The sequence below is a fragment of the Lacerta agilis genome, chromosome 14 (genome assembly GCF_009819535.1).
Source record: "Lacerta agilis isolate rLacAgi1 chromosome 14, rLacAgi1.pri, whole genome shotgun sequence".
In the NCBI taxonomy this organism is placed as follows: Eukaryota; Metazoa; Chordata; class Lepidosauria; order Squamata; family Lacertidae; genus Lacerta; species Lacerta agilis.
This window is the reverse complement of record NC_046325.1, coordinates 6,118,618-6,133,563: the sequence shown is the minus strand read 5'-3', so window position 1 is coordinate 6,133,563 and position 14,946 is coordinate 6,118,618. Positions and strand designations below refer to the sequence as shown.

The 14,946-nt window shown below is 47.1% G+C and overlaps 1 protein-coding gene across 1 annotated transcript; it reads left to right on the top strand.

The window, feature by feature from the left end:
• Positions 1 to 563: 563 nt before the first annotated feature.
• Positions 564 to 8,904, top strand: LOC117058235 (polyadenylate-binding protein 2). Its single transcript, XM_033169269.1, has 7 exons — positions 564 to 760; positions 2,168 to 2,282; positions 4,889 to 4,956; positions 5,045 to 5,151; positions 5,250 to 5,337; positions 8,015 to 8,169; positions 8,824 to 8,904. Exons 2-7 carry the CDS (start codon positions 2,201 to 2,203, stop codon positions 8,861 to 8,863), a joined length of 540 nt encoding a protein of 179 aa, XP_033025160.1. The 5' UTR covers positions 564 to 760; positions 2,168 to 2,200; the 3' UTR covers positions 8,864 to 8,904.
• The last annotated feature ends 6,042 nt before the right edge of the window (positions 8,905 to 14,946 follow it).

The following is a 14,946-nucleotide window of genomic DNA, read 5'->3' as shown; positions in this document are numbered from 1 at the left end:
GCCACCCAATCATACAGAAACGCGGCTAAGGCGGGCGCAAGACGCTCCCGGACCAATCACTAGTTCACATTGCAAAAGTGGGGGCGGGCAAAAAACCCACCGGCCCTTGCCCAGCTCCGATCCAATCGCCGACCGAAACCTTTCGAGCGGCGGCAGTCCCGAGCCAATGCCTGGAGAGCCTGCGTTCGCGAGACCGCGGGCTGCCCCGCCGACCAATGGCAGGAGGGCGCCTGGCCTCGTGGCGAGCCAATGAGCGAGGCCGCGGGCGGGCAGCCAATCAGAACGCGGCGGCGGGCGGCTGGTGCGGCAGGCGGCTGCGGCGGGGTCTATGGCGTCCGTGCGGGGCACGAGCAGCGTCGGCGGCGGGCGAGGGGCCGCGGCGGCCTTGGGGGGCGAAGGGGAGCCCGGCGGGGGGCTGGTCGGGGGCCCTCCTTCCTCCCAGTACGGGAACGGGCTGGGGGGGAGCGGCCCCGGGGGGGAGCAGGGCGGGGGGCTCCGCGAGTTGGAGGAAGAGGAGGAGGAGGGGCTGCTCCTCGAGGCCGCGACGGGCGGAGGAGCCGCGGGCGGCGGCGGCGGCGGCGGGATCCGAGGCTCCGGCCCCCGGGGCGCCCTTTCCTCCTCCTCCTCCTCCTCCCACCCGCCCTCCAGGGCCGGCCAGGCGGGAGTGGGGGGGCCCCATCACCACCCTCACTCCGAAGAGCTGGAGGAGGAGGCCGGCCTGGGAGAGAGCGACCCCGGAGACTCCGCCATCGAAGACCCGGTGAGTGGCCCCCGGGTGGGAAGGGCACGGCGAGGCCCGAGGCTTGAATTGCTGTCCCGCGTGATCTTTGTCCCCATCACCCCCACCCTTCTCTTTTTTCAGCGTAGCCTACCTCGCAGGAGTGTTGTGAGGCGTTGCTTATTCATTTGCTGCATTTATATTATTCAGCCTTTCTCTCCCCCAAGGAGCTCAAGGTGGCGCACGTGGCTCTCCCCACCCCATTTGATCCTCGCAACCACCCTGTGAGGTAGGCTAGGCTTGAGAGGTGTTGACTGGCCCGAGGTCGCCCAGTGAGCTTCGTGGCTGAGTGGGAATTCGAACCCTTGTCTCCCAGATCACATAGTTCGACCTTAGTCTAGCCATTGTACCGCACTCGCTTAAGAGAAAGAGAGTGGTGGTGGATGAGGAGGTAACGTGTGTGTAGAATAATAGAATTGTGGTGTTGGAAAGGACCACAAGGGTCATCTAGTCCAACCCCCTCCAATGCAGGAATCCTTAGCGCAATTTGAGATTCGAACCCACAACCATGAGAACCATGAGATTCTGGGAACAGTTGGAAAGAAATGATTATTCAGAAATTGCATAGATGGCATGCATGGCTGCTTATTTGTTGCGTTTATATCCCACCTTTTTCTCCAAGGAACTCGAGGGTGTATGTAGTTTCCCTCCCCCCCAAATAACATCCCTATAGTTCCCACAACAACCCCATGAAGTAGGATTAGGCTGAGAGGCAGTGAGTGGACCCAAGGTCATGCAGTGAGTGGGGGATTCAAACCTGGTCTCTCTCAGGTCCTGGCTCACTGCTTCGTAAGGAGAGAGCGTGGCTTCGGGGAGGGGGTTCTTCTCTAATGGGGGATGGTTGGGCAAAAATGTACTGGAAGGTAACTGGACAGTACATTGAAATTATTAATATATGATGATCAGTGATAGTGCAGAAGCAGTTTTAATTTAGACCTGCTGATTTGGGCATATGAGAAGTTCATTATAATGTAAAAATGGAGTCTGGGGTTGCCATTTGGCAATTGGATGCAGATTATATCTTTGACACTGATTTGTAGAAGCAAAAAAGTGGGCAGAGCTAAGGCCCTGTGCGGTGGGTGGCGACAGTAAGATTGGAAAGAGCAGAGGTAGAGTGGGAAAATAGCTAAAACCGTGGGAAAGACAGATCTATCAGGGAGAGATCAGACCAAGCAAATGCCGGCGGAGCTGTCTTGGCATAAACTAGTGGATGGGGGTAGATAACTGTAGAATGTCTTACAGCAGCAACCTTGAAAAGTACTAGTAATCAGTGGCATTAAAGAAGTGGAAGAAGAGAAGGGAGTCTCGGTTGGTGTGAGCTCTTAAAAACTACTAGAATGTTTCTTAATTTGCACCCCACTTTTCCTTGCCCATTCTTCCTACTCTCAGGAGTTGGAAGCAATTAAAGCTCGAGTGCGAGAGATGGAGGAGGAAGCAGAGAAGCTAAAAGAGCTGCAGAACGAAGTTGAGAAACAAATGAATATGAGCCCCCCGCCTGGCAACGGTAAGTCTCCTCAAGTTTCTTAATTTGTGCTCACTCCCTATCTTCCTCCCCCCAAAAGTTGGCAAGTTTTCAGATACAGGGGATGGTGAGAAGTTAGGAATTGTGTAATAGGTAAGAAACATCTAAGTACGCTAACGAGACGTTCTTGCTGACACCTTGAGGCTCTTGAATTCTGTGTTGGCCAGATCAAATTGATGTCCTTTTATAAAGTAGCCTAAGAGGGATGTCATGGGAAATTACATTGGAACAAAGGAAGATGCTTTAGCCTGAGTGGAACCTGTGGTCCATCTAGCTCAGGTGCAAGGGTTTATGCACATCTCGAGTTGCTCTACCTGAAGAAATGGCATTGATGTGGAATAGGCTAAATGGCTTATCTGAAGAAGTGTGCATGCTCACGAAAGCTCATGCCAAGAACAAACTTAGTTGGTCTCTAAGGTGCTACTGGAAGGATTTTTTTTTTTACTATGGCAAACAATCATGGATTGATTGTTTTAAAATATTTGTAAACCTCTCTCCCATGGGAATATATAGCAAGGCAGGATGTGGCACAAAGACAACAACAACCTTGGTTTAAACCCCCCTCCCCAAAGTTTATAATTTCCTTGGCATTGTCTTTACAGGGGTTTGTAAAAATCCCAGTTTGGGCTCTGGTATACATTAGCTAACCAGAGGCTAGAATTAAAACACTTTACAAGCTGCAGCATTACTGAAGTACAAGAAATTACCTATCAATATGAGGCACTTTCACTGCACTGTTTTCAACAGCTGCTAAAGACTATTTTGGTTAATCAAGCCAGACTTGTAACTTTATTGTGTCTACTTGTTTTTTAACAAGATAAATGCAGCATAGAGCTAGAACAATTCCGGCGCAGAATGGGACAAAGCAAGCAACTTTCCTCAACAATTAGGATAAATGGGAGGCTAACTTGATGCCTTTAAAATTCACTTCAGGAAACTCATTTTTCCCTTGTCTGCAAGAGGACATGGGAATGTGTTTTAGATGATATGCATTTACCCCATTCATTTATCGGCTGTGGGGTTCAAATTCTGTGAGTCTTCCGGCAGCACTGAAGTGAGTTAGTTAGTTGAATGATTTGTTTGTTTCATAAAATATATTTGATTGTAAAAAAACACAAAGTGGCTTACAAAAGTTAAAATGTTAAAATCGAGACAAATTTACAACCCTACTTTAAAACGTAAACATTAAAATTACTTGAACTTTCTAAGCCTCTGAGTACGTGTGTCTAAACAGACATGTTTAAGCAGGCACCTGCTTGATCTCAAAAGGCAGGGAGTTCCAAAGTGTAGGCACTGCCACCACACTTAACAATCAAGTTCTTACAAATGCAGAACACCTGTGGTAGAGAAAGGAAGTTGCTTAGAGCACCTCCAAACCTCTGATTCTCCATCCCAAATGGATGTGTGAATGTGCAATGGCATTATTTTAGCAAACAGCTTTGCGGAGATGGCCTGATTAAGACTGGATTGTTTTGCTGTATCAGATGTGTAGCTAGTCACTTTTGAGTATAGTTTTCTAGAAAGGCAGGATAGAAGTGTGTTAAATAAATCTAAAAAAATAAAAATGTAGCTGTGCCTAAAGTCTTGTTTTTGCCAGGTGTCTTGTGTGAGACTAAGATGTGCTTGTGTAGGTGAGAGCCATTTTGCAGATGAGTGAAGAGGTGTTTCAGTTGGGTGTTTCAGTTCTTATGTCAACATTGTTTGGCTAAGGATTTTGAGCCGGCTTCTTCCTCTTTCCCACCCACCCCCTTTGCTGGAAACTTCAATCAGTCAAATACAGGCTGGTGCTGATTGGGAGTTGCAGTCCAGCAAAATCTGGAGGGCGCCAGGTAGAGCAATTTGCTTTATATCCAGGAAGTCTCAGGTTCAACCCCTGGCCTCCCCAGGTAGACCTGGAACTGTCCCCCTGGCTGAAATCCTGGAGAATTCCTGCCCTAGTTAAAATTGTTCAAACCAAATTTCAGATGCTAAAGGAAAGGTGCCGCATTGTACTTACCTGGAGAGAGAATTCCATGCAGAGGGTTTTGAAGCTGGTGGTGTCGCAGTCCAAAGCAGTGTCAAGATTGCTTTGCCCAGGTGGTGGGCCTTTTCCTGCCTCATTTTGTTGCTTTCCAGCAGACTTGGCTAGCCACTTTTGGAGGAAGCGCTGGCCAATCAGCATGTGCCTGGCCCCAGAATCATCGGAGGCAATTCTTCCTCCTCCAGCATTTTCCCGGCTTTACGCCAGTGTTCGAAATTTGCTAGATGCATTTTGGACCTGCGTTATCAGCCACTTGCGGCCAAGTGAAGATGCCCGGGCGCCAGGATGGTGCCTGACGTCTCCACCGTCTGGAGGTGCATGCCTGGGGGATCCTGGGATCTTGACTGTTTTCACACACCAGCAACACATCCTGTAGAATTCTATCCGTTATATTTTATCTGCACTATCAGGACGAATTTCAGGAACCAAAAGGTCGTATTGAAAAATACGATTTTTGAGCCGCATGGTCTGTTTTGGCGACTGTAACCCTGGTTTAAGGAGCCATTTGGCGGCCAGCTTATATATCCGAGTGTCTTAACACTGCCTTACATTGTTTCTTTCTCCCCAGCTGGCCCAGTCATCATGTCTTTAGAAGAAAAGATGGAAGCAGATGCCAGGTCCATATATGTAGGCAACGTAAGTCTTGCTCGCTGCAGCCCAGCTCAGTCAGGAAGCCAAGAGAAGTATCTTGGGTTTCCTCACCATTTTCAATCCTCTGTTTCAGGTGGATTACGGGGCGACAGCAGAGGAGCTGGAGGCTCACTTCCACGGCTGCGGCTCCGTCAACCGGGTGACCATCCTCTGTGATAAGTACACCGGCCATCCCAAGGGGTGAGTGCGTGTGACGAGGGAAAGCTGGGTGTGTCCCCCCCCCCTCATTGAATGATTGCCTTTTAAGCCCGCCCATTCTCTCTCCCTGTGCTCCCCAGGTTTGCCTACATTGAATTCTCGGACAAGGAGTCGGTGAGGACGTCCTTAGCGTTAGATGAGTCGCTGTTCAGGGGAAGGCAGATTAAGGTGTGTACACTCTTCTACCACGCCCCTTCCCGCTCTGAAACGTCATTTTGTGGTCGAGAAGTTTGTGTAGTGCAGTGGCTGGGCGATGAAGGCTCTGAGTTGCTTGATCCTTTTTACGGTTTTAAATTTATTTATTTACTGATACTTAATTCAGAGCTACACAAAAACTCATGCCCATTACAAAGTATCTTTGTATAATATAAACAGCTCCTTAGTCTAAAAAAGAACAAAGGCAGAAAGGAGAAAAGACAAGAAGAAGGAAAAGAGAGAAAGAGAATAGATTAGAGAAAGACAAGAATAAAAGCACTTCTGGCTTTCTGTCCTGCAGCTGTAGTATTCACTCCTTAAGATCCAGCCATTCTATCTTCTATAGACCAGTATTTTTTCAATCTTCAAATCCAGTTATTACAAGTTGATTTTCTCTTTCACACAAAAAGCCCACAAGAAATTTCCAATCTTAATACATGTCATTAATGATTTTTCTCTAATTAAACATGTAAACTTTGCCATCTCAGCCGAGTCCAATAGTATTACCAGCCATTCTTCTACAGTGAGTAAGGCTGCATCTTTCCATCTTTGTGCATATAGCAATCTCGCCGCTATAATCATACATTGGAATAATTGTCCATAACCCTTTTCCAGTTGTATATCATAGAATCATAGAATTTTAGAGTAGTAAGGGACCCTGAGGATCATCTATTCCAGCCCCCTGCAATGCAGGAATATGCAGCGACATCCCATACATATTCCTGCATGGATCAATCCTGCAACCTTTGTGTTATCAACACCACACTTTAACCATTAACCCTAAAAGAAAAGAGTTCTGGCTTCAATTCAATATTAACCTTTAAAATCCAATATGTTAAAGATTAATATTTGTATCCAGTATTTTTTAGCCTTGTCCACCAAGCACGATAGAATGTCCCTTCATGCTCTTGGCATTTCCAGCAAACATTTGAAGCACCTTTATACAATCTGAATAGTTTCTCGGGAGTTAAAGACCAGCGATGCATCATTTTATGAAAATTCTCTTTAAGATTATATAACCCAACGTAAATTCTAACCTCTTCGTCCACATATGTCCCCACTGTTTTGCCTGTATATTATAACCAAAATTTGTGAGGTACTTTATTCGGATCTCGCACACCTTTTCTGGATGTTAGGCAGTGTGAAGAACTCTAGTGATACTCATACCACTGATATTCTTGCATTTCCTTTATTTTCTTGCCTTTCTGCTGCTGAAATCTGGCTTGCAAGTACCTTTGGGCAGGGAAACACTTAAGTTACTCTGTAAAGAATCGTATCCCTGGATGCCCCTTTATAAATTTTACTTGGGGGGTGAAAGCTAGTGTGGCACAGTGGTTAGGGGGTCTGCCTGGGACTAGGAAGCCAGGGTTCAAACCTCCAGTTGGCCTTGAAGCTCTCTGGGTGTCCTTGGGGGCCAATTGCTGCCTCTCAGCCTAAGAAAGCAGGTAAAGACAGAAAGGAAAAGATAACTTGGGAATTGTGGGCTGATTATTTCATCTATGAATTGCTTCCTACGGAAACATGTAGCGCAGTTGCGATACGTAAGCAGAGTGGCGAAATGGGTGGGCTGTGGTCTAAACCACAGAGCCTAGGGCTTGCCAATCAGAAGGTCGGTGGTTCAAATCCCTGTGACGGGGTGAGCTGCTGTTCGGTCCCAGCTCCTGCCCACCTAGCAGTTTGAAAGGACGTCAATGTGCAAGTAGATAAATAGGTACTGCTCCGGCGGGAAGGTAAACGGCGTTTCTGTGCTCTGCTCTGGTTCGCCAGAAGCAGCTTAGTCATGCTGGCCACATGACCTGGAAGCTGTCTGCGGACAAACGCCGGCTTCCTCGGCCTATAGAGTGAGATGAGCGCCGCAACCCCAGAGTCATCTGCGACTGGACCTAATCGTCAGGGGTACCTTTACCTTTAAGCAGTGTTTAAAAACAGTTTCATAAGGGACTTATAAGCATTTACCTTTTAAACATAAAAGTACCTTTCCGGAAAAAAAACCAGAGTGCTTTTTGTTGGAGACAATTCAGAGGGAAATTCCCAGGTGTTAAAAGAAAACTATTTATGTATGCTACTACTGCGGCCCAAGAATGGCAACTTAAACTGATGGAATACAAAATAGAAAATTCTTTCCAGTAGCACCTTAGAGACCAACTGAGTCTCTATTTTGTTTCGACTATGTTTTGAGTCTCTATTTTGTTTCGACTATGGCAGACCAACACGGCTACCCACCTGTGATGGAATACACACGGTTTGCATATTTAACATATAGAATAAGAGAACAAGAAGAATACACATTTAAAGAAGACTGGGAAATGTTTACTAAATATATGGGTGGAAATTGTGTTCATTTAAAAACGCTGGTAGCATTAAGTTGAATTCAACAGTGTAAATAAGATTTGATGAATGTAACAATGGATTACCGAATGGTTGAATTCATGTAGAATATGCAGGGATGTACGGAATGCAAAATGAACCACTGAAAGAGAAGAAGGGAAGTCATCGATTTAAGGTTGTTTAAATGAATATTTTGAAATGTAACTTAGAAAATGTCACAAAAATTATATATAAAAAAGTTCCATACGGATGGGCTGGGGGTGGTTTCTGGGATGATGCCTGCCCTTGCTTGCGAGGCTAAGGGGCTCTTGTCCTTTTGAAGGTGATTCCCAAACGGACCAACCGCCCTGGGATCAGCACCACAGACCGGGGTTTCCCCCGGACCCGGTACAGAGGGAGAGGATCCGGCTACAGCAGTTCTCGGGCCCGTTTCTACAGCGGCTTTAGCAGCAGGCCACCCCGAGGGCGCGCATACAGGTCTGGCACGACGGTGGTGGCAGGTTGGGGGAGGCACTTCTACACTCCTGTCTTGCAGGGGTTCCCGTGGGGTGGCGGCTGGAGTAGGGGGGGATCTATTGGCTTAGAGTGGGAGGACTCTTGACGCCCCCAGACTGGAAGTAGACTGCACCAAGTGAGAGGGGTGATGGGCTGGGAAGCACGACTGCTCTTTTAAGCAGCGCTGAGACAAAACGACTTTATAACTTGAATCAGCATTTTAATGACATTTCCAGTTGTAGATGCTGCTGGATTTGGGACTTCGAAGGAGGAAGCAATTCCAAATATTGGAGTTGGGTCAGTTTTAATGTCATACTGCCAGTATTTTAATCTGAGCGTTCTTCAATCAGATTTGTTAAATTTGTAAAGGCAGAGTTTTGGGCTGGGTTTTTATTTAAATTATTATTATTGAAAGGTCAGGTTCTCAATCTCGGGCTTTAGAATTTTTTAGTCAGGACAGAAACTTTGCAAGCCAGAAAAGAAACTTAAAAACTCAAAACCTGGCTTGCGCAGACCAAAGCAAGCCACACTTAAGGAGCTGAGCATTGTCCCAACTCTGAGGTCTTTAGGGTTTTGAGTTACTTAGCAAAACTTTCATGTCTCTTTCATTAACCTGCGTCCTTCTTCTCTCCACAGGGGCCGGGCCAGAGCGACCTCATGGTATTCCCCTTACTAAAAACAAAAAAAGTGGTTGTTTTAGGAAGGAGGAAAAAAAAAGAAAAAAAATGAAGATTGTTACCATGACGGAAAAAAAAATACTGTTGGTGGGAGGCGGAAGTGTCTAATGCTGTGCAGAGAAAGAGGGCTGACTTATTGGGAGGGGGGAAGATGTAAGCATGGGGCAGGGGGTCAAATCCTGTTGTCAAATTTCCACCTGCTGGTATTGCTGACCTGTCCCCACCCCCCGTCCAGCTCCTCATCCTTTTCTCTTCCATCTGCAGAGATTGTTGGGCATATCCGAGCCATTATTCCTCTCATGCCTTTTTTTTTAATTGTTGCCCTTCATTAAGGGGAGGGGGCAGATGTGGGGGAGGTTTTGCTGACACCCCGAAATCTTTTGTGATACTATTTGTGTGTGTGTGTGTGTGTGTGTGAGAGAGAGAGAGACAGAGAGAGAGAGTTTTGTAGTTTTTGTTCATCTTCCCAACCTTTCCTTCTGCAGCCTTTGCCCATTCGGTATGCCTGTGTGTCCCCCCTCCCCCTCTCTGGTGTGCTTGGTTCTCCCCAAATCTCGTTTGCTTCAGGAATTAGCAGGGAGGGGGACCTGGGGTTCCTGCCTCCCGCGGCGATGATCCTGCCCATTTCGAGACGTCCACCACCCTCTCTCTCACTTTGGCCAGACAAGTCTCTCTCGGCATCCCTCTCTAGCTGTGTGTCTGTGTATGTACCCCATTGATCCTTGTCCCAAACTCCCCAATGGAGAAATGCCCCCGAAATGCTAATTCTAAAACAGGCTGGCTGGCGGGTGGGGATGGTCCTGCAAAGATAGGCACCCCTCACTCAGAGGCGTACATAACTGCGACTTCGTCCCTTTTTATTCTTCCCGTCTCTGCCCCCTGTGTCGCTGCCTCCCACCTCCCCTGGGGGTATGTTATATGCCTTGTTTGAGTGTCTTTATCTTTACAGGTTTCTTTATTTTTTAGCCTGAAGAAATGACACCGAAACCTGAAGCTGTAGAGACCAGGGGCCGGGGAAAGGACACCCTTTTTGGGGGCAGGGGGTGGGGGTGGGGTGGAGGGGGTGGGGAGGATTTTAGGCCCGTATTTCCATGTGGGAGAATGGTTTTTTTATTAAAAAAAAAAGAGAGAGAGAGAGAGAGAAAGGGGGGAGGAGATCCAGATTGGGCTGGGGGGCAGGGAAGAGGAAAGGGGGAGAAAATAGAATAAAATGTTATGAGGGGGAAAAAATTAATAAAAAATAAAGATGTTTTTTGGAAGAAAGATGAGTGTTGAGTGATTTTTTTATTATTCCTTTTATTAGTTTTCAATTACAATCCAATCTCATTATAACAATTCCAATTTATAATACAATTATTGATACCAATTGTTCAAATATCGGATTACATAATTTAGATACGTCCCTCCGCATGCTAGATTTGATGATTTGGCTATTTTCTTTATTTCTGCGTTCCAGAATCTTAGTAATTTCCATTGCATTCTGGTCATCATAATAATCCCTTATACAACAACTGCAGTATTAATAGCTTCTATTCATGTTGGCACATTAAATGATTTATAAAAGTGCAAGTGAAGAACTCAAACTATATCCTGCTTCCTGTGTGTGGCAATTAATCTTTCTTTGGTGTTTCTTCCCGTCCTTGTAAGATGTTATGTTTTCCTTTCCCCCAGTTGTTGCCATTTCCCGTCATGCCTTGGCGGAGCTGATGAGTATTGAGTGATCTTGCAGCTAGGACTCCTGGGTTCCACTCATACTAATAAAGACACATACCTCTCTTCCTTTTGGAAGATTTGATTTAATTTCGCATGCACTTTAACTGCTTTCCCCAAAAGCAGGAAGTTTGATTTTAGAAATGGTTCAAGAGCACAGTCCAGGACTTCTGATGTTCCTTAGCAAGCAAGCCAGCAGCTCCTCTCTTGCTGACAGAAACATCAGCTGCCTGTATCAACTTGCCTTCAGCCAGATGGGAAAATAAGCAAAACACACACACAACTGGCTGCGGTGTCAGGAAGGAGCTGTGGCAGCTGCTCTCCCTTTTCTAGTTCGAGCCGCAGATCGCCGATGTGGGCGTTGGCTTCCCGTGGGACTGTGGCAGGTAATCCTTAAGTGAGCAAGCAAGGAGGAAGTTGCATGGCTGAATCTGCAATTGAGAATTTGCATAGCAGGTGCTTGGGGCGAGGAAACGAGCTGGGAGACTGTTTGGACTCCGGTGGAGGAAAATTGGTTGAAAAGAAGTGGACATTGGTGAGGGCTAAACATTGAGCCTCCTTGGTGGCAGCGAAGGCAGAAAAGAAGGCGTATTTTGCTGCCTCCATTGTTCCGGGTCCCGTCTGGCCTGAAGGAGGTGGTGGAACAGACGGAAGCTCACTGTTGACTTGTTTGCAAAGCATTTTGAGGATAAATCTTTAATTCCCTGGAACCTTGGCTGCTGTTAACAGCAGATGGATCTCAAGGCTTTTCCAGAACACTGTCTAGTCCTGTTGTGTTGGATGAGTTTCACTTAGTAAGGCTCAATGGACAAGGTCATCAGGATCAGTCAGGAAAGCCACGTGTACTCTGGACCCTTGCCTAAGAAGGCATTGATCCAGCTCCCTGGCCAAGCCAGTTGTCTACTCCCTGTTAGTTTTTTTTATCAGCCACAAGGGACAAGGAGTCTGAGCACAAGTGGCTTGTCCTGCCTGATCCAAACAACTGGAGGTGAATGCCTCCTTCGAAGAGAGGGAAATGTTAAGTAACCAGATCCAGGAGCTCTTGGAAAAAACTGATTTTTCTTGATCCATTCCAATCAGGGTTTGGGCACAGAAACTGCTTCGATTCCCCTGTATGATGACTGTTGGGAGAGAAGACGAGAAATGCGTCCCTGTTAATTCTCGACCTCTCACCGGCTTTGATACCACCAAGTTTGGGGTGGATGGCACCGCTTGGGGTCGTTCTGGTCCTACTTGGATGCTCATTTCTAGAGGGCAAAGCTTGGGGAGTGGTCTTTGGCCCCTGGCGTGTGGGGCTCCTCGGGGTTCAGTTTTATTCTTCATGTTGTGGAGCACTGAGTGGAGTTATCTAGGGGTTTTGGTATTTCACTGTCAACAATATGCTGATGACACCCAGCTCCACTTTACATCTGCAGGTGAGGCAGCGGATGTGCTGGGCCGCTGTCCTGCCTTGGTAATGGACTGGATGAGAGCCAACAAACTGAAGCTCAATCCAGATTTAAGACTGAAGCCCAGCTATGCCCCTATCTGGGCAGGGATAACCTAACCTGTTGCCTCTGCTCTCATAACCAGGTTTGGAAACTTCAGCTGGTGCAGAATTAGGGGGCTATTTTGAGCCTATTGCACCAATCCTGGCTCAATTGCACTGGCTGCCAATTCGCTTCTGGGCCCAATTCAAAGTGGCGGTGTTTGACATATAAAGTCTTAAGCGACTCAGGACCGCGATACCTCAAGGACTAACTGTCCCCATATGAATTGACCCTGCAATTGGAACCTGAGGCCCTTCTTCGTCTGCCTCCACAAGGTCTGGAGGGCAGCAACACGAGGATGGGCCTTTTTTCCCTGTGGTGGCTGTGTTTGTGCCAGAGAGGCTCACCTTGCTCCTTCATTATATATCTTTAGGTCCCACACGAAAACATACTTCTCCCAGGCCTTTGGATGATCAATATTCTATGGCCTCGGAAATGTGTTGGGTGTGTGTTATTGGTTTGTTTTTATTACCCGTTTTGTGTTCTTGTGTTGTATTTTTATGTTGTGAACTATCCCGTGATCTTCAGGTGAAGGGCAGAATACAAATTTAATAAATAATACTAATAGTAATAATGTAGTCCCATGAGAGCAATGCTACCATTGTGGGCTTTAGAAGTCTGGTGCAATGGAATTGGCTTCTGCTGGAAATCCTGGCCATCTTTTGGGGAATCTACAGTGTGTGTGAGACAGAGGGGGGGGGGAATATACAGGCAAACCCCAAAATTATTGCCTGAGCTTAGCCATGTGTTGCCTTTCTGCCCCCAGTTTATTGGTCTACGTACTTCTCTAAAACAGCTCTTCTGTCTTCAGAGTGCCTGGCTCGCTGCCAGAAATACTCTTTGTTTGCAGGCTGCAGATTTTGCGTACCTCCTACTCAATGCTTTCTAGCTGCAGGAATTTTCCTGCGTTTTAAAAAATCCCTACTTCAGTGCAGCACAGATTTCTCAGCATAACAGCATGTTGCATAACTGGATTGCTGGGTACCCCAACAACAGAGACGCAAGAGAGGAGCAGTGTGTTAACTTGTCCGGTCAGCTAAGCAGGACCCCCCTTTGGGAACAGGCAAATCAGACAAATGGCCATCGCGAGGGTACAGGATTATCCACCCCATCTTCCCTGAACTCACTGCTTGGGAGTTGATGGGAGTGGGAGTCCTGGACCAACAGGTGCAGGAAAATGGGCACGTGTCCCAAATATTTTTTTTTTACCATAAAGGGGTACATGTGGGGAAAAGTATTGTGGGATGCTGTAAACGTGGGTCTTGTCAGAGTGCAGCCCTGCCTTTTCGCACATCAAAAGGACAAAACATGCTCTGGAAAGCAAGATGCTTGGAAGAATGATGGAAGAGGTGGCAGAGGTCCCCTGCTACAACTGACTGAAGAGGTGGCAGAGGTCCCCTGCTACAACTGACTGAAAAAATGCAAAACCGTGTATCAAAGAATTTTTACATTGCGAGATGCAGCTCCCATTTACTGCCGAGTTTCCATGCAAGGACCTCTGCACAGCCTTCTCTCTAGATGCTTCGAACTACAAATCCCATTAGCCCCAGGTTAGGAGAGGATGCCTTAGGGCAGGGGAGTCTCTGCCCCCCTCCCAGGTCTTGAGAACACCCAACTCCCAACATCCCTGCCCATTGGCCATAACCCTCCTACTCCAGGGAGCTGAAATGCTGTAACATCAAGCTGGAACGTGTCCATAGAAGGGCAGCCAAAATGGTCAAAGGCCTGGAAACGATGCCTTATGAGGAACGGCTTAGGGAGCTGGGTATGTTTAGCCTGGAGAAGAGAAGGTTAAGGGGTGATATGATAGCCATGTTCAAATATATAAAAGGATGTCATTTATAGGAGGGTGAAAGGTTGTTTTCTGCTGCTCCAGATAAGCGGACACGGGGCAATGGATTCAAACTACAAGAAAGAAGATTCCAACTAAACATGAGGAAGAACTTTCTGACAGTAAGAGCTGTTGGAGAGTGGAATTTGCTGCCAAGGAGTGTGGTGGAGTCTCCTTCTTTGGAGGTCTTTAAGCAGAGGCTTGACAGCCATCTGTCAGGAATGCTTTGATGGTGTTTCCTGCTTGGCAGGGGGTTGGACTGGATGGCCCTTGTGGTCTCTTCCAACTCTAGGATTAGGAGGGCTGTAGGCTCCCTACCTGCGCTTGAGGGAAATGCTAGCATTTGCGTGGGGGGGGGGGGACGGTGGCGCAAGGGTCCTGGGACAGTTGCTGCTCCATGTTGAGGAAGGACATCAGCTGCAGTTGTATCCCAATTCCACGAGGAACCCGGACAAACATTTTTAGTACCGCCAAAATAAATGGGGCGAAGCAAAGGATTGTCAAGAAGTGTCCTCCCCAAACTTTAATTTGTATTTAGCTTATTAACAGCCAGTAGTTTGTTTCCCGTAGAAAGCAGCCAACCGTCTTCCCAGAGTCTCCTGTGTGGGTTGCGATTTGACTTACCAAAAGAGCAGGTGGAGTGGCCCAGTCTGTTCCTTCCCAAATTCAGGAATCTCTCCTTTTTTTAGCATTTTCTTTGGGCCCATTGTACCTGATGTGTGTATGTCAATGCTTTATAAAGTATACAAATAGGCAGGGAGGAGGGAAGGGAAGGAATTAGGTTTCTTTGCTCTTAATGCTGTAAGTAAGGCTGCAGCTCATTGCTTCCTTTTGGCAGTAAGGAAGCAGAAATCCAACGGTGTCTTGCTCCCTCCAGGATGGTAAAACAGGGAAATGCCGCCCAGTTTATAAGAGGCAATCCTGACCCCCAAGTATTGAGTAATGGCCATGGAGCAGCAGGGGATTGTGGGACAGGGATTGAGTGAGCAGCCATCTTTCGCAAGATCACGGA